Source organism: Camelus ferus, chromosome 4 (assembly GCF_009834535.1).
Source record: "Camelus ferus isolate YT-003-E chromosome 4, BCGSAC_Cfer_1.0, whole genome shotgun sequence".
Taxonomy (NCBI): Eukaryota; Metazoa; Chordata; class Mammalia; order Artiodactyla; family Camelidae; genus Camelus; species Camelus ferus.
Genome location: NC_045699.1, coordinates 18,863,369 through 18,886,974, shown reverse-complemented (window position 1 = coordinate 18,886,974; position 23,606 = coordinate 18,863,369). Strand labels below are relative to the sequence as shown.

The 23,606-nt window shown below is 33.1% G+C and overlaps 1 protein-coding gene across 1 annotated transcript in view; it reads left to right on the top strand.

The window, feature by feature from the left end:
- The window catches only part of DENND4C (DENN domain containing 4C), a 69,559-nt gene that overhangs the window by 6,893 nt on the left and 39,060 nt on the right, over window positions 1-23,606 (top strand). The window contains 8 exon segments of the mRNA XM_032477621.1: window positions 1,735-1,904; window positions 4,809-5,047; window positions 6,574-6,640; window positions 7,733-7,791; window positions 8,673-8,817; window positions 11,882-12,057; window positions 22,210-22,310; window positions 22,635-22,853. Of these exon segments, the coding sequence (XP_032333512.1) occupies window positions 1,735-1,904; window positions 4,809-5,047; window positions 6,574-6,640; window positions 7,733-7,791; window positions 8,673-8,817; window positions 11,882-12,057; window positions 22,210-22,310; window positions 22,635-22,853 (1,176 nt within the window).

The following is a 23,606-nucleotide window of genomic DNA, read 5'->3' as shown; positions in this document are numbered from 1 at the left end:
AAAAATGGTTTCTGCTACTGTAGGACTTGTTGTACATTAACATTTGGTTACAAGAGACAGTATATGCTTCCTTATGCAGTATTGGAATTGATCTATTCATAAATTGAATTACCTATAACTTTAGCATGTAAAGGCATAAGTTTTCTTAAATATATTACATACTTACAAGATATTTTAATGTTACCCTTCACCAACAAAAATACTGTATTAATTAAACAGAAACTTCTATCCCAAGCAAGCATTTGTGAAATAAACATTCAAGATTTTAGTCTACACTAATAGACTTAACAATTGAGTGAGAAACCGCTTACTCTCTGCACTTTTATATTTTGACAATCAGAAGGGTGTCAAACTGCATCTTTACTTCTTATATTTCCTTCTCTTATCTCTGTGTGTCTGATTTGAAACCACATGTTACTTGCCATGAAAGGTGGACTTGCTTCCTTTCTCACTTGTTGCAAAGAATCAGCTAAATGGAGGAGAGAAGGGCCTGAGAAACTTTTCTGCCATGAAGTGTTTGAGAAATGTATCGCCACATTCTAACTGCACAGTAAAGTGTCAAGGGCTGTAAAGATTTAAGTGTGACCTCTTCATCCCACTGGTATGGTGGGATAAAAACTGAAAATACAGGTATGCTCCAGTTGTAAATAGAAGAGATACTGGAATACTTTGTGAAAAGCAGTGTCAGTTACTTTTTGATTGTGCACAATTTTTGGAATAAAGTTTTACTTCAGGGAAGTCAGGCAAATCCATTTTTGAGAAATCTTAGTTGTCCTCATAAAGATATTCATACTAATGAATCAAACCATTTAATTTATAATATAAAAATAAAGGCAACAACTAACAAGTTTCAGTATCACTTTAAAATGTTCTGATAATATTGCTGTAATGTGTTGATTATGTGTGATTTCTTTAAAATTTTTTTTTTCTTTTTGGTGGGGAGAAATTGTTACCTAAAGAAAAACTTACAGAAACAAGTTTTGTGAAAGTATTCAGGTATTTGATATGAGACACGTATTTTAGAATACAGAATTTTGGAGACTGAATTTGGACTCAAAATTCTGCTACTAATTTTCAAGTGTATAACTTAGAGGTAGTCTGTGCATTGGAGATGTCAGAGGCTAATGAACTGTTGCCATGTGGGTACTTTAGCCCACGGGGGCTTTGTTATGCTTCTCAGAGTGCCCCTGCTCCTGCTTCCTGGATCTCACGTACTCTCTGCTCAGTCACAAGGGTTTCTGGCTTACTGACTTTTCATATTGCATGTCTTCTCACTGCTTCTCTCTCTAGACAAGTTTAGGGGCTGTGATAATTTCTGTTGCCTTGGTATTATTTCATAATACTGGTCCCTTCCCTGAATTTTTTTTTCTTTTATAGAAGACTAACTGAAAAATTGGTAAATTTTCCTGTATGTTTCTTTACCACTCTCCGTAAGATGTTGGCAGTATGCACGGAAAATACATTAAGGTTGATGATCCTGTTGAATAGTTTTAACTAGTGTATTTAATACATATTAATGTTACAATGAACTGTAAGTCCATGAGTAAAAATAAATGGTAAATTTGTTCATTTATTTTAATTTCTGATATGCAGGAGAAATAGTGATTTTGAAACTTCATACCTAAATATTTCCATAAAATTTGCCATTAAATTATTCTTTTAATATTTATCACATATAATTTGTGCAATAGTAACTATTAAAAGAAATTTATCATTGTCTCCTTTCTCCAAAAGGTTTAATTTTTAGATATCCAGAAGAGGACTATGAGTCATTTCCACTGTCGGAATCTGTACCTCTCTTCTGCCTTCCGATGGGAGCTACAATTGAATGTTGGGATCCTCAGAGCAAATACCCACTGCCAGTTTTCTCAACTTTTGTCCTGACAGCCTCTTCTGCTGAAAAGGTTTTTTTTTTCCTATTTTGCTCATGTTTTTTGTTTTGCCTTATTTTTTTTCTTTCTTTTAGAGTGAAAGCAGTTTGATTCAGGGAGATACACATGCTATGGACAGTGTGGGCCATCTCAGAAGGCAAGAGAGGCCTATTTTGTCCATGTTTTTAATCCCATAAAAAGATTAATAAGAGATAAAGTCTTATTTGAATGTTAGGATTATTTGCACATAATACATTTCAGTTTAAATTTGTACTGTAAAGCCCAAAGTGAGAAGTCAGCATGAAAATTGCTATCAGGTTGCTGATACCTCTGGAATGCCTATAGAAGCAAATATAAAGTCTCTCTGGAGAGGAACCCCCAAAACCCAAGCCTCAAGATGAGGTTCTAGTAAAAGTTAGAAGACATAGGGACCATAGGAATAGTCAACAGGACATAATCAGAGCTGGGTTAGACGCTTAAGGCATTGAAATGATAGCATGACAGTATCATAGATACTATAAAAGAATATATAATTGAAATGATTTAAGACCTAATAGAGGGGCTCAGAACATTAGGGAAAGGGCGGAATGTTTTGAAAAATGAATAGACAGATTGAATAAAGAATCAAATGTCTAGAAATGAAAAGCATGGTCCTTAAAATTTAGTGAATGGTTTAAACAGCAAATAAGACATATTTGAAGGGAGAATTAATGAGATGGAAGATTGGTTACTTCAAATGTGGCACAGAAAAACGTAAAATAGAAAAGGAGTTTAAAAATGTAGAAGATAGAATCAAAAGGACCAATAGATATTTAGTGCATTTCAGAAGGAGAGACTAGAAAAGGGAGAGTCAACATTTTAAAAGCTAGTGGTTGGCTGAGAGTTTTCCAGGGTTGATAAAAATTGAGTTTTCAGGTTAAAGATACACTGAAACTTCAGCAGAAAAAAATAAAAATATAAGACCACCTTTAAATAAGTATTATAGTAAAAGTAGAACACCAAAGACAAAAAAGAACCAGAAAGAGAAGACATACTTACTTTCAAAAGGATGACTATTAATTGATGGCTAATTTCTGAACTATGACAGTGAGGGTAAGAAGATAAGTAACATTAAAATTGACAGAATTAGCAAAGATAGTTTAAACAATATACAGAAAGCACTAGCCATAAAAGAAAAGATGAATAGTAGGACCTCATTGGAATTAAGAACATGTGTTCATTCAAAGATACCAATAAGAAGTTGAAAAAGCAGACTCCAGACGGGAGAAAGTAATGTGACACTGTACGTGTTCCATAGGGGTTTATATTTCAGAATATTTAAAGAACTGCTGCATTATCAGCAAGGAAAAGAAACAACCCTGTGGCTCAGCAGTTACACTCCTGAGCATATTCCAAGAGAGAGGCGTTTACATATCCTTCGAAAGACATGTGTATTTGTATACTTTATTTGTAATAGCCAGAAATTCAAAACATGTGTAAAGTAGTAATAATGACATAGAATGATAATTTAGAGTGAAAAAGAGATGGTGAAAAAAACATTAGGAAATAAACAGTAAATAAAACTCAGATCTAGTAGAAATTTAAAAATTAAAGAGTTTCTTAGGAAGTTTGATAGAATAATCAGTTTTATTGAAAAGTATAACTAACCAAGGCTAACTCTTGCGGAACAAATGAAAATACATCTGTGTCCTTATTCTACAGTCTACAAGTTTATAGCCACTGTATTAAAGATTATAATGAAGGTTAAGTGTCTAGTACAGTGTCTGGAACATAGTAAAATACTCAACAAATGAATTCCAATGTTATATTAACTGGATGGCTTACAACTAAGCTACCTTTTTAGCTTCATGATCATTTATAGTTTCTCTCATTGAAAGCAATAAATATAAATGAGTATTTTATGATTTTCAAACATTTAAGAGTTACCAAATGTACTTTGACCAGTAGAGAACAACAAAGCCTTTTTGAGATGCTTTTGTCATATTGCTTGTGTTAAAAATCTCTGAGATCACTTTGAAATAATTGTCTCTGGGAGTGTTGTCTTTATAAAGACAAGGGTTGATATGATATATATGATATATGCAGATTTATATACACACATATATAGTGACTAAATAGTTATAAGATTTATAAAAGTATCACTTATCTATCTCCAGAACTTTTTCATCACTCTAAACAGAAGCTTCCTTCACCCTTACCCTAAGTCCTTGGTAACCTCTTCTATCTTTCTCTACCAATATATCTATTCTAGGTAGCTCAGATAAATGGAATCATATAATATTTGTCCTTTTGTGTCTGGCTTATTTCAATTAGCATAATGTTGTCATGGTTCATCCATGTTGCAGTATTTATCAGAATTTTATTCCTTGTTAATGATGAATAACATTCCTTCTCATATATATACAGTCAGCCCCCTGAATCCTTGGATGCAGAACCTGTGGATAAGGAGGGCCGACTGTACTACATTATATTATAAGGGACTTGAGCATTCGTGGATTTTGGTATCCACTAGGGGTTCTGGAATTAATCCCTCTCAAATACTGAGGGACGACTGTATTACATTTTGCTTATCCATTCATCTGTTGATGGACATTTGGGTTGTTTGAATCTTTCCATTATTGTGAATAATGCTGCTATAAACATTGACGTACAGGTATTTGTTTAAGTCCCTGTTTTCCGTTCTTTTTGGTATATCTGTAGGAGTGGAATTGCTGGATCATATGGTAATTGTTTGTTTAACTTTTGGAGGAACTGCCAAACTGTTTTCCACAGTAGCTGTACCATTTTATATTCCCATCAGCAATGTTTGAGATTTTTTTTCCCATTTATCTATCATATGTACTCTAAGCAAATATTTCTTTTGGAACAAGAGAAAAAGAGAAATTAATTCTTAAAAATAAACTCATATTTTTTTAACAGTACTTTTACTCTCTGTAGGTATATGGAGCTGCCATCCAATTTTATGAACCTTACTCTCGAGAACTTCTCACAGAGAAACAGCTTGTGCAACTGGGCCTGCTGACACCTGTGGAGAGAAAAGTGGTCTCCAAATCCATCAATTCAAACAAATGCATTTGTTTACTCTCACACTGGCCTTTTTTTGAAGCTTTTAGAAAATTTCTCATGTTTATCTACAAACTTTCTGTGTCTGGACCACATCCTCTTCCCATTGAAAAGTATGTATAATGACTCTTGAGGGATGTCTGGTGGAAAAATTGGATGTGTTTATACACATTTCATTGTTTCCCTGACTGGAAGCGTCAGAGTCGAATGGGAAGGAGCATAAAAGTCATCCTACTTTTTACTTGCTCCCTTTCTTCACCTTAGTCATTGACTCTGAATTTAAAATTGAGGACTGGTAGTGAGGATGACCATATAATCATCTTCTGGGAGTTCAGCTGAGAAGAGAACTTATATATAATATTGTATTTTGTGTGTTCTTCCTATTCATTCTTGAATAACTAAGAGAAAAGTGACTGTTGATACACACACCCACCCCACCCCACCCCAAACATCCAAATGTTCCAAGTTAAAACATTTCTAAACTGATGTAGGAATTAATAAGGGTGAGTCTATTTATATTAAAAGTGAAGTTTTGGTTTTGGCATTGATAGAATTCTGGATGTTTTCCCTTTGATTTGTGATTTCCTTCATTACATTTTATAAGCAAGAAACTTATATTGGATCCACTGTCTTTTTAAAACCACATCTTTTCTGACTTCTAGTGGCACATTGATTTGATTATTATAGTAAATAACTCATGTACCCTGCTAAAAAACCAAGTTAGGAGCTTTGTGGAAACATGTTTTAGTATGAATAAACATACAGACTTTTCTTAAAATTTCCAAAATTTCACATTATAGCAGAAAGAATATCAGTAAAGTGTACTAGTTTAGTGGAATAGAGAGGGGCAGTTATCTGTAGGTTTTAAAATAATGCTGCTGAAAAATCAACTTTAAAAAATAGTAAAGTGTTATGCATAAACTTACACAATTTGGCTTAGCAGTATGGTTTCAGCTTTCATGTTGTATTACTGGAATGCCAGTCTAATGGTTCATAATTCTAGATTTAACTTTCAGTGGTCAGATTAAAAGTTGTTAGAAGTAAATTTAATGTTGATGATAAGTTAGCAGCCTTTGAAAAAGTAAGGTTCTGTGAATAGTTTGTGAAAATAGAATGAGTGTATGTGATTTTTTTTCAGTTGAAGTAACTAATACTTTGCATATTAGTGGATTCTAAGAGCTCAAAACTTAAGAAGTATTATTAATAGGTGGAGAAATAGGACAAGTGGTTTGCTCAAAGTTATAGTAAAAGAACTATATTATTTTAATATTAACTAGTAAGGTTAAATTCTGTATTAGTTTTGATTCATTATATCACTGTTAGTTACTCCCCATACTGGTACTGATAACCAGGGCAATAAATATTATCTTCTTTCATGGAAACTATTCATGTTACTCTTTATTTTCTTGATGATAATAGGGTATATAAATATGGACTTTTAATCAGGAAGTACAGTGCATCTCAGAAGTTGAGTGGAGTGAGTACATGTATTTACACCAAGTAAATTTGTTTATTTAGCTTAAGTTTTAGGTGAGTTTGTCAGATCTGGGATGATATATAATATGTAAGATTTGTTAAAAAATCTGTGAAGCTATTTATTTCTATTCTAGAAAAGTAATTATATTAAAATTTTTTCTAGGCACATTTCACATTTTATGCAAAACATCCCTTTTCCTTCACCACAAAGACCAAGAATCCTGGTACAGGTAATCAAAAAAGAGTATATTTGAGGGGAGCGCTGCATAAATTCATTCCGATCACTGCAGGGTGGATTCTGTGGCCCTTTGGGTTTAAGGTGGAAAAATAGGCACTTATAAAGTCCTTGCATTTCCTGTATTTTATGTCTTCAATGAACATCCTTTCTACTTTTTTTTAAAATTTCGGATGTTCAGAATTGCAGTAATTATAATACTTGGTTCATGACATCATTGGTCCATGCGTGACCTTTATGTACCTGATTTTAATAATGTAAAACCCAGACTTAGGTTATGGCATGTTTTTAATATTGGAGTATTTAATAAATATTAGATATGAAATGGATTATGGTTGGAGGGTGAGAGTGAAGTAGTCTATAATAGTGCTCTTCAAACTATCTGTTTTAAAGGACCAGTTTCTTTTTATTTCTAGTCAGTGGCAGACCTATATAAATATACAGCTTGTCACATATGTAGCTTACCATGTGAGATCCATATAGACATGAACAGGTCTATAACCTGTCCAATGACGTGAGTTTACTGATGGTGTACTTGGATGTGAGAGCAGAGTTACACTGCCATAAAAGTTTCTAAATGGCTTACTCTCTATTTATATACTGTCTGTTCCTAGACCACTAACAGTCTATATAGCCTCGCCCTTTGAGTAGCACTGATCTATAGAAGCAAGGTATTTTAAAATTTTTGCTAAGATGGTTATCAACATTATATGTGATATGGTAGCATTAAGTCAAATACTGTTAATTTTAAATGTTCTTCAGTTCAGCAAAGTTTTAATATATATTAAGCAGTTTCCAAATATAGAGTAAATAAATTTGAGGCTTTAAAAGGCAGTTACTCCATAATTTTTAAACAACTGTATTTTAACCAATTAATTGAATCAGAATTCAGTTGAATTAACCACTTAATTAAAAAGAACTAATTCAGGACCTCTAAGTAAATACAGCTATTGTTCTATATTTTAGTACATGTTTCCAAAACTGTATCAGTCTGCATATTAAACTGTTTTCCATTTTACCCTTGATCTAAATATTTAGGTTTCAGAATTGGCTTGGTTAATTAATTAATTAATTTTGTTTTTTTAAGCTATCAGTCCATGATGCGTTAATATTGTCACAGCCAGTTTCTACACCTTTACCACTAAGGTAATTAATAGTATCTAAAATGATATATTTATTCACTTGGAGCAGAATGCTTTAAAACATTTTAAGGGTTCGGGTAATACAGTTGTGTAATTTTTACAAACTGTGTAAGCATAGCCTTAATGTTTCAAACTTTGATAGCTGGGTGGATGGCCTTGCTATTTTAAAATGGAACACTTAAGAGAGTTACAATATTGGATGTAGGGAATACCTTCCTCTTCCTCTCCTCTCTCCTCCCGTATCCAGTTAATAACTAAATGTTCAGAGTGAACTGATTTTACCTCCTAAAAATCTCAGATCTGTTAGCTTCTCTTCATCTGCATCACTAGTCCAGGCTAGCACGATCTGTCACCTTGACTACTTCATTGTTAACCTCTTAGTTAGTAACCTTGCACTCTTTCAGTTTTTTCCACACTGTAGCCAGTGTGTCCTTTTGAGAATGCAAGTATAAATGTTTGAGAATGCAAATATCATTTTTATTTCAGGTATACTCTTTTGTTGTGTTCACTCCCTCCCCCTATACTTTAGTCACAATAGATTTATTTCAGTTTCTTGAACATGACAGTTGCTTTTTCTTGCCTCAGGACATTTGCATATATTGTCTGTGCCTCCAACCCCTACATCCTTTCTTTTGAGCTCAGCTCAAATGGTTGTTCTTTGGGAAAATCTTTCTTGATAAATGCCCCTTTGTTATCAAAGAATGAGTTTGAATCATTCTCTTATACCATCTCATTGCATTTGCTCCTTTTCAGTGATAACTAAATGAGAACTTGAAATTAATATTAGATTCTAAATTGTTAATATGTAGGAAATAATTTAATAAACAAATCTTAACACATTTTAGAGAAATAGTTCATAATTCCTCTTTTTCTCTGTTTTTCTAGTGGAGCCAACTTTAGCACCTTGTTAATGAATTTGGGTCCTGAGAATTGTGCAACACTGCTGCTCTTTGTTTTACTTGAGTGTAAAATTTTGCTACATTCTCTTAGGCCAGCTGTGTTGACTGGAGTAGCCGAAGCTGTTGTAGCTGTAAGTATAGAATTTTCATTTTAGTACAAAATTCTTGACAGGATTATTACTTTAAAGGGAAATTTCCTTCAATGAAAGCAGCTCTGAAATTACCAGTAGAAGTTACATAAATGTAATAGGGTGGCAAAGAGAAATACTTAAAAGGAAAAGTGATTTCTATTTGAGAGAAAATGTCAGTTTCTAATTTTTCATATTTTAGAGTTGTTCGGAGAATCTATATGATTACATGATAATAAAACTTGTGAATGAAGCTTATATTAAATGAGAGGCTCTGGCCAATTTCAGTTGCCCTAAAATTATACACATGAATTACATAACTAATTTCTCCCAATTTTAACTTTTAATCATTGCAAGCCAATAACTTGGGAAAATCTAGATGATTGTGAAATTGGATAATGTACAAATGCTTAGCTATTGTGTAAAACAAGTAAAAGTTACATCAAGTCCTCCCCTGTTTTAAAACCTTTTTGATGGCTTCCCATTGCAATTAGAAAGAGGTCTGATCAGATAGGGCTTTAAAGGTCATAGTATAGAATTTTGGATGTTTCATTTTTCTAACCCTATTTTCCATTATTAGTTTAATTTAAAATAGTTGATTCCCTTCTCTTCCTTTCTCCATTTTAAGAATGTAACTGTTACGAAAATAATGATCTAAGTCTCTTTCACTCCTGTGTCCTCAGCACTTATCACAGTTAAAGAGCATGGAGTAAACATTCAATAAATATTTGTTAAATTAACAAATAGGATAGTCTCCAAGATCTTAATCTGGTCAGGGAAATGCTGCTAGGACTGAAAATAGTAATAAACATTTGAGATGGTTTATAGGGGGCAAAAATGCTAATTATATACCAGTTTTCCAAGCCTCCACAGTTGCATGTGTCGGCAAAAGTTGTTACAACATGAAAATATTTGTTAATGGACTGACCGGTTTTATGAAGTTCCCACTCCTTCCTTTAAAAGTTTAGTGTTTATCTATGCCCCTCTGTCTGAATCTTTGTGGCCCACTCTCTTGAAAGTGAAATTGGAAGACTTATGAAAATGCAAGATGGCATGAAATGTATGTAATGAATGTTGGAACACTGCCTGAAGAGGAGAATGATTTGGAGGGTGGCAGCCTGGCACACCTTTGGGAGCCGTGGGGACCACCTCGCCCTGTGGGGGCTGAAAATGCCCCTCACCGTGGCGGGCACGGTTAAAAAAAATAGAAAAAGGAGAATGATTTGACAAAGCTAAGAATATTGAAGATTTAATGGAGCCCCATAGTAAAAATTAATGGAAACAATGAATATTTTTGTAAAATTGACCCTATTTAAGACTGTGTTGCAAAAGTCAAAGATGAAGACAAGAGTATCATTTAGTTGTCAGACAGTTTTGTTCTGAAATTTCTTACGTAGTTGGAGGTGTAACGTAACCTTTTTGCTGAATGGAACATAGTTTTCACTGAAGGAAATCTTGAGTTGTTAAGGTCCTTTGCGAGTAGTTCTGTCCATCTTCTGTCTGATCTCATTTTCTACTTCTCTCCTCCTTGCTCACTCTGCTGCAGCCACGGTGGCCTTGCTGCCCCTGTAACATATTAGGCACACCTCACACCTTAAGACCTTTGCTCTATCTGTTCCTTTTCTTCTAAGTGCTCCACCCTTAGATGTCCCCTTGACTAACTCCCTCACCTCCTTCAGGTTCCAGCTCAGCGTCACTTGCTTTCTCTCTCTCCTGTTCTCAACTTTAATCCCTTGCACTTGGCTTTACTTTTCCTTTTTTCCATAGTGCTTAGTGCTCTCTCACATGGTGTGTATTTTATTTATTATGTCTTCTGTTTATTTTCAGTCTTTTTCTTCTAGACCAGGTTTTGGCAAACTATGGCCTGTGAGTCAATTCCCGGCTGCCGCTTGTTTTTGTAAACACAATTTTACTGGAACATAGGCCATTTATTTACATATTGCCTATGACGGCTTTCATACATGAAGACAGAGTTAAATATTTCTGGCAGAGATAATATGGCTTGCAAGGCATAAAATATTTACTCTCTTTTACAGAAAGTTTGCTGACTCTATGCTACAATATAAACCTCATGAGGACTGGAATCTTTGTTTTATTTGTGGTTATGACCCCATCATCTAGAGCAGTGCTTGGTACATATTAAGTGCTCAAATACTTGATAAGTAAATAAATGACAAGACAGAATTCCAGTTTTGTATAACCATCTGGAATAAATGGCAGAGGTTGTAAATTCTGTAGGCAATTATTTGGGATGAGTGATGATGGGTAAGGTCATAATTGGACTAGACTTTGAAAAATAGCAAGGATTTTTATAGTAGAGGAAAAATTTTACCATCAATAATTAAATTTTTAATGTTAGCTGATTATTTAAATTTTTTTTTTTACTTGTCAAAACTTGTCTTTTTCTTTTTTTTTTTGGAAAGACTACAGTGATATAATTAGGTTTATTTAGTTAGTTAGCTTTATAAAGGAAGGCTAGTAAAGATTGTTGAGGTATGTTTTATATTGACTAATATTTTTAAGACACCAAGCTTCACTGAAGTTGGATCATTTTATGTTTATTTGGACAGTTAGGAAATCTTTTTGTTGAAATTTTCATTTGACTATTACTGTTCCCAAGAGAGTCATTTTAAATTTTTTAAAGTTCTTGGTGCTCTTCATTGGATTTTAGTCAAAGGTTATTTTGAGGATTAGTAGGTGGATAAAATGCATGAGTTAAAGATCATGAGTTTGTTTTATAATATTTTGGGTAATTTTCTCTCTTCTTTGACTCTCTCCATAAAGTGGGAACGTGGATTTTCTCTAGGCATTACAACAAGTAACATGCAAAGAGCTATTAGCGTTTTCATTGTGATTGTGATCATTGTCACACTTGAAGATTTTTATCACATTGGTTAATGGTATTGCCTAGTAGTATTTTATAGTCATTTAACTTTCGGAATGAAGTTTAAGGTAAAAGAAACTCACTTAACTGCTTTTTAATGGTCCCTTTCAGTAATACTAGTTAATTACATAATTCTCATTGCAAATTTAAAATCTGGTTAATTTTTTAAAACTTTCTCCCCAGATGATCTTTCCGTTTCAGTGGCAATGCCCATATATTCCCCTTTGTCCTCTTTCACTGGCGGCAGTGCTGAGTGCACCTTTTCCGTTTATAGTTGGAGTTGACTCAAGGTATTTTGATCTTCATGACCCACCACAAGATGTTGTTTGCATTGACTTGGATACAAACATGTTATATGTGTAAGTTGATTCTTTTTATATTTTCTCAATTTATATTTTTCCTCTCATGTAGTTATGGCTCATTGAAAACATCTAGAAATGATATTTTAAAAAGTTGTTAATAAGTCTTCATCTTTAATACAGTGGTTCTCAACCAGGACAAGTTTCAGAATCCTGGAGCGCTTTGTGATTTGAAAAAGAACATCCTCAATATTATTACAGTTTATAATGTTAACAGTAGGCAGGAGATATTTATGTTTATCAGAAGAGAATATGGATTAAAAAAAGGTTTAATACTGCTTTCAGACCTTAGGAGATGATAGGCTATCTAGGTTTAATTCAAAATCTGTGTGTAGACTTTTGAAAAATAGATTTACCTGTTTGACTTTAGTAACAATATAGGATAATATTATGCTGTTTCCTTAGGTGTCAAGATTTAAATATTATAGGTATTGTAGATAAATTGATATTAATAATCAGAAATGGGGGGAGGGTATAGCTCGGTAGTTAGAGTACATGCTTAGGATGCAGGAGGTCCTGGCTTCAATCCCCAGCACCTCCATTAAAATAAATAACTAAATAAATAAACCTAATTCCCCCCTGCCAAAAAAAATCAGTAATAGTTTGTGTTTACTGGAGGTACTAAATATGTGCGGCAGTAGTATAACTGAGGGTCCAGAGAATAGAGCACCATATTAATAAAAGAAGCAGTTCTAGAAGGATGCTTAGGAGTTCCCTTTCCACCACCCTCTACCACCACCAAAAAAAAAAAAGTGGGAAAGGGCAGTAAGTATTGAAAATTCCCTAGTGTTGCTGCCAAATTCCACCTTTTATTCCTGGAGTCCTTTTATTCTTTCCTGTTTGATTTTGATAGAAAATGAATAGAGTAAGAACTTGGGATGAGACCTCATTGGTCACAGCAGTAGAATTGGTTGGGAAAATAGCCTTAAGTGAACCAAAAGAACGACTTAAGGAAAAAAAAACATTTGCTGTAACTTAAAAAATAATTTTGAAGTGGATCTACCATTGTGTTTTAAAGACTGTATAATTGTGGTTGCTTTTTACTGCATTTGCTTGTTTATTTATTTGGTTTTTAATACATTTTTAAACTTGAAGTATAGTTGATTTACAATATGTTGTTTTAGGTATAGAGCATAGTGATTTCAATATTTTTACAGATTATACTCCAATGAAAGTTATTAAAAGATAATGCATGTAATTCCCTGTACAATACAGTATATCCTTGTTGCTTATTTATTTTATACATAGTAGTTTTTTTAATCTCTTAATTCCATACCCCTAAGTTGCCCCTCCCCTCTTTCCTCTTTCCACCAGTAACCACTAGTTTGTTTTCTATATCTGTGAGTCTGTTTCTGTTTTTATTCATTTAAAAAAATTTTAGATTCTACATGTACATGATATCAAACAGTATCTTTTTTTTTTTAATTTGGTGGGAAGGTAATTAGGTTAACTTACTTATTTGTATTTAGGGGGGAGGTACTGGGGATTGAACCCAGGACTTTGTGCATGCTAAGCATGCGCTCTATTGCTTGAGCTGTACCCTCCCCCTCTATCTTTCTTGGAGTTATTTTAGTAAGCATAACATTCTCTGGGTCCATCTATGTTGCTACAAATGGCAGGATCTCATTCTTTTTTATGGATGAGTAATATTCCATTGTATATATGCACCACATCCTCTTTAGTCATTCATCTGTTGATGAACACTTGGATTGCTTCCATATCTTGGCTATTCTAAATAGTGCTTCTATGAACAATGGGGTGCATGTATCTTTTTGAATTAGTGTTTTCATTTTTTCTGGATATATACCCATGAGCAGAATTGTTGGATCATATGGTAATTCTGTTTTTAGTTTTTTGAAAAAAGTCTGTACCATTTTCTATAGTGGCTACACAATTTATATTCCCACCAATGGTGTACAAAGGTTGCCTTTTCTCCACATCCTCACCAGCACTTGTTATTTGTAGGCTTTTTGATGACAGCTGTTCTGACAGGTGTAAAGTTATATCTCATTGTGCTTTTGATTTGCATTTCTGTAATGACTAGTAATATTGCGCATCTTTTCATGTACCTTTTAGCCATCTGTATGTCTTTTTTTGAAAAAAATGTCTATTCAGATCTTCTGCCCATTTTTTGATTGGGTTGTTTGCTTTTTTGATACTGAGTTGTATGAGCTGTTTATATATTTTGGATATTAATCCCTTGTTGGTCCTATCATTTGCAAATATTTTTTCCCATTATGTAGATTTCACTTTGTTGATGGTTTCCTTTGCTGTGCAAAAACTTTTTGAGTTTAATTAGGTCCTATTTGCTTATTTTTGCTTTTACTTGTTTTGCCTTAGGAGACAGATACAAAAAAATACTCTTTGACTTAAATCAGTAACAGTATCCTGCCTATATTCTTTTCTCGGAGTTTTATAGTTTCAGGTCTTACATTTAGGTCTTTAATCCATTTTGCATTTATTTTTGTATATGGTGTGGTGCAGTGTTCTAATCTCATTGTTTTACATACAGCTATCCAGTTTTCCTAACACCATTTCTTGAAAAGACTGTCTTTTCTCTGTTGTATCTTATTGCCTTCTTTGTCGTAGATTAATTGACTGCAGGTGTATGGGTTTATTTCTGAACTCTCTGTTCTGTCCCATTGATCTATGTGTCTATTTTTGTGCTAGTATCAGACTTTTGATTACTGTAACTTTGCGATGTAGTCTGAAGTCTGAGAGGGTGATACCTCCAGCTTTGTCTTTTTCTTTAAGATTGCTTTGGAAATTCAGAGTCTTTGATTCCTTATGAATTTTAGGATTATTTGTTTTAATTCTGTGAAAAAATGCTGGGTATTTTGATAGGGATTGCATCTTAGATTGCTCTGGGTAGTATGGCCATTTTAACAATGTTAATTTTTCCAATCCAAGAAAAGCCCAGGATATCTTTCCATTTCTCTGTATCATCTTTAATTTCCTTCAGAGTAAAGGTATTTCATCTCTTTGGCTAAGTTTATTCCTAGGTACTTTATTCTTTTTGATGCAATTTTAAATGGGATTTCTTTTTTGTGTTTTCTTTTTCTGATAGTTCATTATTAGTGTATAGAAAAGCAACAGATTTCCATATATTAATCCTGTATCTTGCAACTGTACTGAATTAATTTATTCTAATAGTTTTGGGGTGGAAACTTTAGGGTTTTTTATATAAAGTATCATATCATCTGCAAATAGTGACAGTTTCACTTCTTCCCTTCCAATTTGGTTGGCTTTTATTTCTTTTTCTTGTCTGATTATTGTGGCTAGAACTTCCAATACTATGTTAAATAGAAGTGGTAAGAGTGGGGATCCTTTTCTCGTTTCTCAGTTTACAGGAAAGACTTTCATCTTTTCACCATTGTGTATGATATTAGCTATGTGTTTGTCATATATGGCCCATATTATTATGTTGAGATATGTTTCCTCTATACCTACTCTGATGAGAGTTTTTATGATGAATGGATGTTGAACTTTGTAAAATATTTTTTCAGCATCTGTGGGGCTGATCATGTGATTTTTGTCTTTCTTTTTGGTAGTGTGGTGTATCACATTGATTTGTGTGTGTTGAACCATACTTGCATTCCTGGAATAAATCCAACTTGATCATGGATTATGATCCTTTTTTATGTGTTATTGGATTCAATTTGTTAATATTTTGTTAAGGATTTTTGCATCTATATTCATCAAAGATAATGGTCTATAATTTCCTTTTCTTGTATTGTCTGCTGTTTCTTGATTCAGTCTTGGTAAGTTGTGTGTTTCTAGAAATTTGTTCATTTCTTCTGCATTACCCAATTTGTTGGCATATAAATGTTCATAATATTTTCTTATGATTTTTTGTGTTTCTCTGGTGTTGGTTGTTATTGCTCCTCTTTCATTTCCTATTTTGTTAATTTGGGTCCTTTTTTCTTCTTGATGAGCCTGACTGAAGGGTTATCAATTTTGTTTATCTTTTCAAAAAACCAGCTCTTGGTTTCACTTATTTTTTCTATAGTTTTGTTTTTGGTTTTGTTTTTATTCTTTTTAAAATGTCCTCTGATCTTTATCATTTCCTTCCTTCTGCTGACTTGAGGCTTTGCTCTTCTTCTAATTCTGTTAGGTGGTAAATTATGTTATTAATTTGAGATTTTTCTTGTTTCTTTTGTTGGTGGTGGTCGGCTTTTTTTTGTTGTTGTTTCTTGAGAAAGGCCTGTATTGCTATAAACTTCCCTCTTAGAACTGCTTTTGTTGCATTGCATAGCTTTTGGAGTATAGTGTTTCTATTTTCATTTGTCTCAAGGTATTTTCTGATTTCCTACTTGGTTTCTTCATTGACCTGTTTTTTTGTTTGTTTGTTTTTGTTTTAAGTAGAATGTTGTTTAGTTTCCACCTGTTTGTCCTTTCCTGTTTTACTTTTTGTAGTTGATCTCTAGTTTCATACCATTGCGGTCAGAAAGAATACTTGATAAAATAATTTCTATCCTTTAAAAAATTTGTTGAGAGTTGTTTTGTGGCCTAGCAAGTGATCTGTTCTGGAGACCATTCCATGTGCACTTGAAAAGAATGTATATTCTTCTGGTTTTGAATGTAATGTCCTGTAGCTATCTAATAAGCCCGGGTGGTCTTTGTTTCATTTTAGACCACTGTTGCATTATTGACTGTACATTGATGTAAGTGGGGTGTTGAAGTACCCTACTATTATTTTATTAGTGTCATTTTCTCTTTGTGTCTGTTTGTATTTTCTTTAGGTATTTAGCTACTCGTGTATTGGGTGCATATGTGTTGAGTGTAATATCTTTTTGTATTGTGTACAGTTATCATTGTATAATGCCCTTCTTCATCTTTTGTTATAGCCTTTGTTTTAAAGTTTATTATGTCTGATGTGAGTGTTACCCCGACTTTCTTACCATTTCTGTTGTATGAAATATCTTTTCCTATCCCCTCATTTTGAGTCTTTTTTTGTCTTAAACTTTGAAGTGAGTCTCTTGTAAACAGCATATAGAACAGTCTTGTTTTTATATCCAATCAGCAAATTATGTCTTTTGATTGAAGCATTTAGTCTATTGCATTTAAAGTAATCATTGATAGTTAAACACTTGCTACCATTTTATTACCTGTTTTCTGGTTGTTTCTGTAGTTCTCTGTTACTCTTTTTGTTTCTTATATTGTAGTTTGATGATTTTCTTTAGTAGTATGCTTTTGTTCCTTTCTTTTTAGTTTCTTTATATCTCTTGGGGGTTTTTGTTTTGTGGTTACCATGGGGTTCATATATTGTTGACCTATAACTATATCTACTTGTCATAAGTGGTAGTCATTTAAGTTCAACACGTTGTAAAAAATTTGTTTTTTTCTCCCCTCCCCACATTTTATGTTTTTGATGTCATATTTTACATCTCCATGTTTATCTCTTAACTGTTTATTGTAGTTATTGTTGCTTTATATATATATATATATAAATGTTTATATGTATCTTTTCATCTTCATACTGGCTTATTTAAGTGGTTGACCCTCAGTCCTTACTGTGTATTTGCCTTTCCTAGTGAGATTTTTTCCTTTCCTTTAGATTCCTACTTTTTTCCCACTTAGAGAAGACTCTAACACTACTTTTAGGTTAGGTTTCGTGTTGGTGAACTCTTTTAGTTTTTGCTTCTCTGAGAAGTTCTTTATCTCTCCTATTCCAAATGATAATCTTGTTGAGTAGAATATCCTACGTTGCAGGTTTTTTCCCATTCAGCACTTTGAATATCATGCCACACCTTCTGGCCTGCAGAGTTTCTGCAGCGAAATCAGTTGATAGCCTAATGAAGGTTCCCTTGTATGTGAGTAACTCTTTGTTTTTCTCTTGCTGCCTTTAAATTCTCTTTTTATCTTTTGCCATTTTAATTATGATATGTCTTGTTGTGGATCTGTTTGGGTTTACCCTGTTTGTGACCCTCTGTGCTTCCTGTACCTGGATATCTGTTTCCTTCCTCAGGTTTGGGAGATTTTCAGCCATAATTTCCTCGAATACGTTTTTGATCTCCCATCTCTCTTCTTCTGGGACCCCTATAATGTGAATGTTGCTATGTTTAATGTTACACTAGAGATCTCTCAAACTGTTTTCATTTTTAAAAATTTGTTTTTCTTTTTTTGTTTTTCTTTTTGCCTCCTATTTTTCCCAGTGGTCCTCCAGTCAGCCAAGGGGACTTGTCTCCCCCATGTAGGATTCCAGGGCCTGGAGCACCTTATCTGTGGCTCTCACTGCTCACTCCTCTGGGTGGGTATCCACCCATGTATTCTCCCTTTTCCTCTGAGTCCCCTCCCAGATGCACAGGTCCTGACCCAATCACTTTTCTTCTCTTCCCTGTGTATCTCTCTTATAGCCTTGGTTGTACAGGAGTCCTTCTGCCAGTTTTCAGTTAGTTTTCAGTGAGAATTATTCCACATGTAGGTGTATTTTTTCATGTGTGCATGGTGGAAGATGAGCTCCATGTCCTCTTCCTCTAAGTGTGCCAGCTTTAGTGATCTCTCTGTGCATATTTAGATTTGCTTATAGCCTGAAAATGAACTACTTGTAAGCACTAAATATTATTTCTTATAGCACACTTTTTTTTTTCAGCATCTGTCCTTGAAAAACAATTATTTCAAGATTGTGTACATTGTGGTTCTTTTGGAAGTCATTATGAAGTTAGAACTCAAATGTTTACATCTTTTTATTTACTGTTCTGAATAAAATAATATTATGGAGATGCTTAGTTTTGCCCTGTTTTAAATAATTTCTGTATAATTTCTATTGATCAAAACACTGTTTTCTAAAATTGAACTCTTTGCTTAGTTGTACTTGAAGAATTACGAAATGTTCTAGATACTCAAGAATCAGAGAATAATGTAAATAATTTGCATGAATGTACCACCCATATTAATCTTGAATTTGGTGTTCATCATTTCCATGTAGTTTAGAAACATTTATTATATATGCTAGTATAAATGATATTTTATTTTGCATGCTTTAAAAATTTATATTTGTAAAGGTTTCTGTGGCTTGCTTTTTAACTCAACATTCTTGATAGGTCCATCCATGTTTACACATGTAGCTCTACTTCATTTTCAGTGTTTATCAGTGCTCATGGATATGAATACTTAGATTATAGTTAGATTTTACAATTATGATTAGAGCTGTTCTGATCATTATTGAGTACATGGAGAAAAATTCCTCTTAAGCATATATATAGAAGAGCTAATGTTGGTTGATAGGCATAGTTACTGCACATTACGCTGACCCTTCTTCAGCAGCAGATGAAATTTCTGTTGGTTCCATATCATTGCCAATACTTATTATGGTCAGACTTTAAGATTTTTCCTAATTTGATGGTAATGGGATCTCTCTGTTTGGTTTTAATACGTATTTCCCTAATTAGTAGCAAATGAAGAATTTTAATTTCTTCTTGCCCTTTGGTTTTACCCTCTCTTCTTTCTTTTTTTTTTTTCTTTCCTTCTCTTTTTCTCAAGTGTAGTCAGTTTACAATGTTGTGTCAGTTTCTGGTGTACAGCATAGTAGTTCAGCCATACATATACCTACATATATCCATTTTAATTTCCCTCCTTTTCTGGGTGCACTTTTCTGTTGGGTTGTTTGTCTTTTTTTTTAATTGTAGAAGAAGTTCTTTTTATAATCTGGAATTAATTCTTGCTCTGTTATATACATTGCAGATAGTTTCTCTCACACCATGCCTTGTATTTTCATTCTATTGTGTCTTTTGATGAACAGAAGTTTATATTAATTGATCAAATTTACCAATTTCTACTTATGGATTGCCATTTTGATTCTTGTATATGAAATCTTCTGCCTTGATGTCATGAAATATTACTCTGGATGTTCTTAAAGTTGTAAGGTTTTGGCTTTCTCATTTAAGTCTTTCATTTAGCTAAACTTGATGTTGGTGTATGATAAGACATAGAGATACAATTTTATTTTTCATGTTAATTAACAGTTGTCACATAGTACTGTTAATTGAATAGTCAGTTCATCTCTTCTCCACTGGTCTTCAGTGTCAGTAACATTACGGATCAGTTTTTATATTTGTGTGGATATGTGTCCAGGCTTACCATTTTGTTAATTTGGTCTATTTTAGCTTCTTGCCAGTATCACAATCTCTTAATGACTTAAAAAGTTAAGATGTCTGCAACATGGATGAACCTTCAAAACATCATGGTGAAATACCTTACATGATCCCATTTCTGTGGAATACCCAAGACACAAAAAGTAGATTAGGGGTTACCATGGGATAGGAGGTTGGGGGAATTGTGGGTTAGTGACTGAGGAGATGTGGCGTTTCCTTTTGAGGTGATAAAAATATTCTGAAATCAATTGTGGTTGTTAAACAACTCTAAGTATACTAAAAACCATCGATTGCCCACTTGAGGTGAGTGGGTTGTATGGTATGTGAATTATGTCTCAGTAACATTGTTTTTTTTAAAGTTGTAATGTGAGATGGCAGGTCCCTTTACACCCTGTTTTTAAAAATTGTTTTGACTGTATTTGGTCTTTTCCATATAAATTTTAATTAGCTTGTTAAATTCCATGTAAAATTATGTTGTGATTTTGGTTAGACTTCTACTGAGTTAGTACATTAATTTGGAGGCTAATATCATTTTGACTTAAAGTCTCACTACCCATAAATGTGGTATTTTACTTCATAGGCCTTTAAAAAGTTTTAACCTTTTCAGTTTTTTTTTTTTTTTCCGTAAAGATCAGGCACGTCTTTTGTTAAACTTATTTATTCCTAAGTACCTTATGGTTTTTATTGCTACTGTAAATGGTATTTTAAATTACATTTTCTACTTGTTAGTTGCTGGGGTATAGAAATGCTATTGACTTTTATGTAGTGGTCTGTTGCCCAGCAACCTAGCTGAATTTATTTTAATTTGTTTGTAGAGTCTCTTCAATTTTCTGGCTAGAAACAATGACATCCTCTGCAGTCCTTATAATATTTAAAAATTTCTTGTCTTAATTCTCTGGCTAGAATCCTTTTGTAATGTTGAATAGGAGTTACCATAACCAGTGTCTTGTTCCTACTTCGAAGGGAATGGTTTGAGCAGTTCAGCATTAAATATCTTTATTGCTTTAAAGCAAGAACTGATATTTCACCCAAGGCCTATTTTTGCAAATGAAATTTTATTGGAACATAGCCATGATCATTCGTTTACATATGGCCTGAGGCTGCTTTCATGCTACAGTGACACATTTGAGTAGTTGTAACAGAGGTCCTCAAAGCATAAAATATTTACTATTTGACTTTTTATAGAAAAGATTTGCTAGCCCTGCTTTAGGGTTTTGATTGCTTAATAATAAATCAAGGAAATTTCCTTTTACTTCTAGATTAAGAGGTTTGCTTAAAAATTATAAGTTGATGTTGAACTTTATAATGACTTTGTATAACTATTGAGAAGAGCATTAAGTTTTTCCCCTTTAATTTTTATGTGGTAAATTACATTATAAAATCAGTTACTAGTAAACAACCTTGCATTCCTAAAATAAACATCATCTTGCTCTCTTTTTTTTTTATATGCTGATGGATTAACTTTTCTAATAATTTAAAATACTAGCACTGATGTTCATAAATGATACTTTCTTGATGTATAGCATTAGCTCCAGCCCATGGCTGGTACATTGAGCTTTCATCTCTGTAGAGTTTTACATGTTTATAATTCTATCAGAATACTTTGTCTCATGTATTACTTTAAAGCGTTCTTTTGAACTTCCAAAGTGATTTTTTTTAAATGCTGACTCAGTTGAATTGTGATAACATGCTCTATTATATCTGACTCAGATATTTGTTGAGATTTCTTTCTGATAAGTAGCTTGAAGTATCAAGTAAATTAAGTTTGCCACTTATAAAATATAATTCTAAGATGTAACTTTGAAACAAGACTTAAGTGTTGTGTTCATAACCCTAACACTGAAAATCTATGTTGGAGGATTAGAATGAGATAATCACATTTGACTGAAGTTGACTGAAGTGAGAAGAGAAATTCCTTGAAAACCGCTTATTCAGGCTGTCTGTATCAATTGCAACTTCAGTAAAAAATACCTTTCCATTTTCTTTTTTAGTTGGACATTAGCATTTGGCTTAAGTAAAAACAGATTTTAACAAACTGTATTATGTTTTTATTTAATAGATCAGATGAAAAAAAGAATATGAACTGGAAGCAACTTCCCAAAAAGCCATGCAAAAATCTGATTAGCACCTTGAAGAAATTGTATCCCCAGCTATCTTCAGGTAAATGTGAGCAAAAAGGAAGGAATGTTTTTAGTGAAAGAATCTGTATTAAAAAAATTCTTAAACTTTAACACAATTTTGCTCTTCTTAAAGGGAATATCATTAAAAAACAAAATTCCAGTAGTAAGAAAGTAATACTGTGGTTCGTGGTTTTTTTGAGCGTGGGCCTTCTTGTTAACCCCTGCTAGTGATCTCTTCACGTTAATGGAGAGAGGAATTTCAGGAAGTGATGGGCTTTATTTTGACAATTTCCTTGATTGTTGAATCATTACATAAATAATACTATATATTAGTGCCATTTTCTCTTCTTTCTTCATTTATCAGTCCACCGGAAAACTCAAGAAGGTTCAGCAATTGAGATGACCCCAATTGAAGCAGATTTCTCGTGGCAAAAGAAGATGACACAACTTGAGATGGAAATTCAAGAAGCATTTTTGCGCTTTATGGCAACCATTTTAAAAGGATATAGAACATATCTCAGACCAATCACAGAGGCTCCTTCAAATAAAGCCACAGCTGTTGATTCATTGTTTGACCGACAGGGTGAGTGGAATTAAAAATATAATTATTCATTGAAATGAAAAATATTTTCTATTTGGCATTGCTGCCAAAAAATATACAATATATAAGTTCTTAGAAATTTATATTAAAGTGATGAACTTCTGTGTATTTGTAATCTAGCTCTGTGAATAGAATTTCTATTAATTTTTATACTCCATTTTTTTTCCCAAGAAATGGCAAACTGGAGGTGTTTAATTATGAAATGTCAAAGATGTTGCTTATATTTATAGTACTCTGTATGTAGTCAGTTATCTTAGTAGAACAAAGCTGGTAATTTGCTTTTAGGTGTTTTCTCAGTTTCCCCTAATTCTTGAGTTTGTACACTCGTGGCTTTACAGTATTCTCTGACAAATAATTTTTGGAATAAGACTATAAATTTTTTGAAAGTTTCAAAAAATATAGCCTTGTTCCAGGGGAAAATACTGTATTCATTCTTTTTAGTATGTGTATTTTAGGGAATTATAAAAATTTTTGTTGTTATCCAGCTGCTTTTAAAACATATGCGTAGCAGCAACCTTACAAATAGATAAGTATTCATATGACAATTATTTTACATTTCTGTAATTTTACCCAGCAGTTACTTTCTTAAAAATCTCTATTTTCCCAGTAATCCTTTTGTCCTTTACCATTTCTGCTTTGGGATAACTTTCTCTCAAATACTTAGTCACCACTTACCAAGTCCAACTAGTTATTTTGTATGGATATGAAGAAGTATAAAATCTAAATGCATGGGAT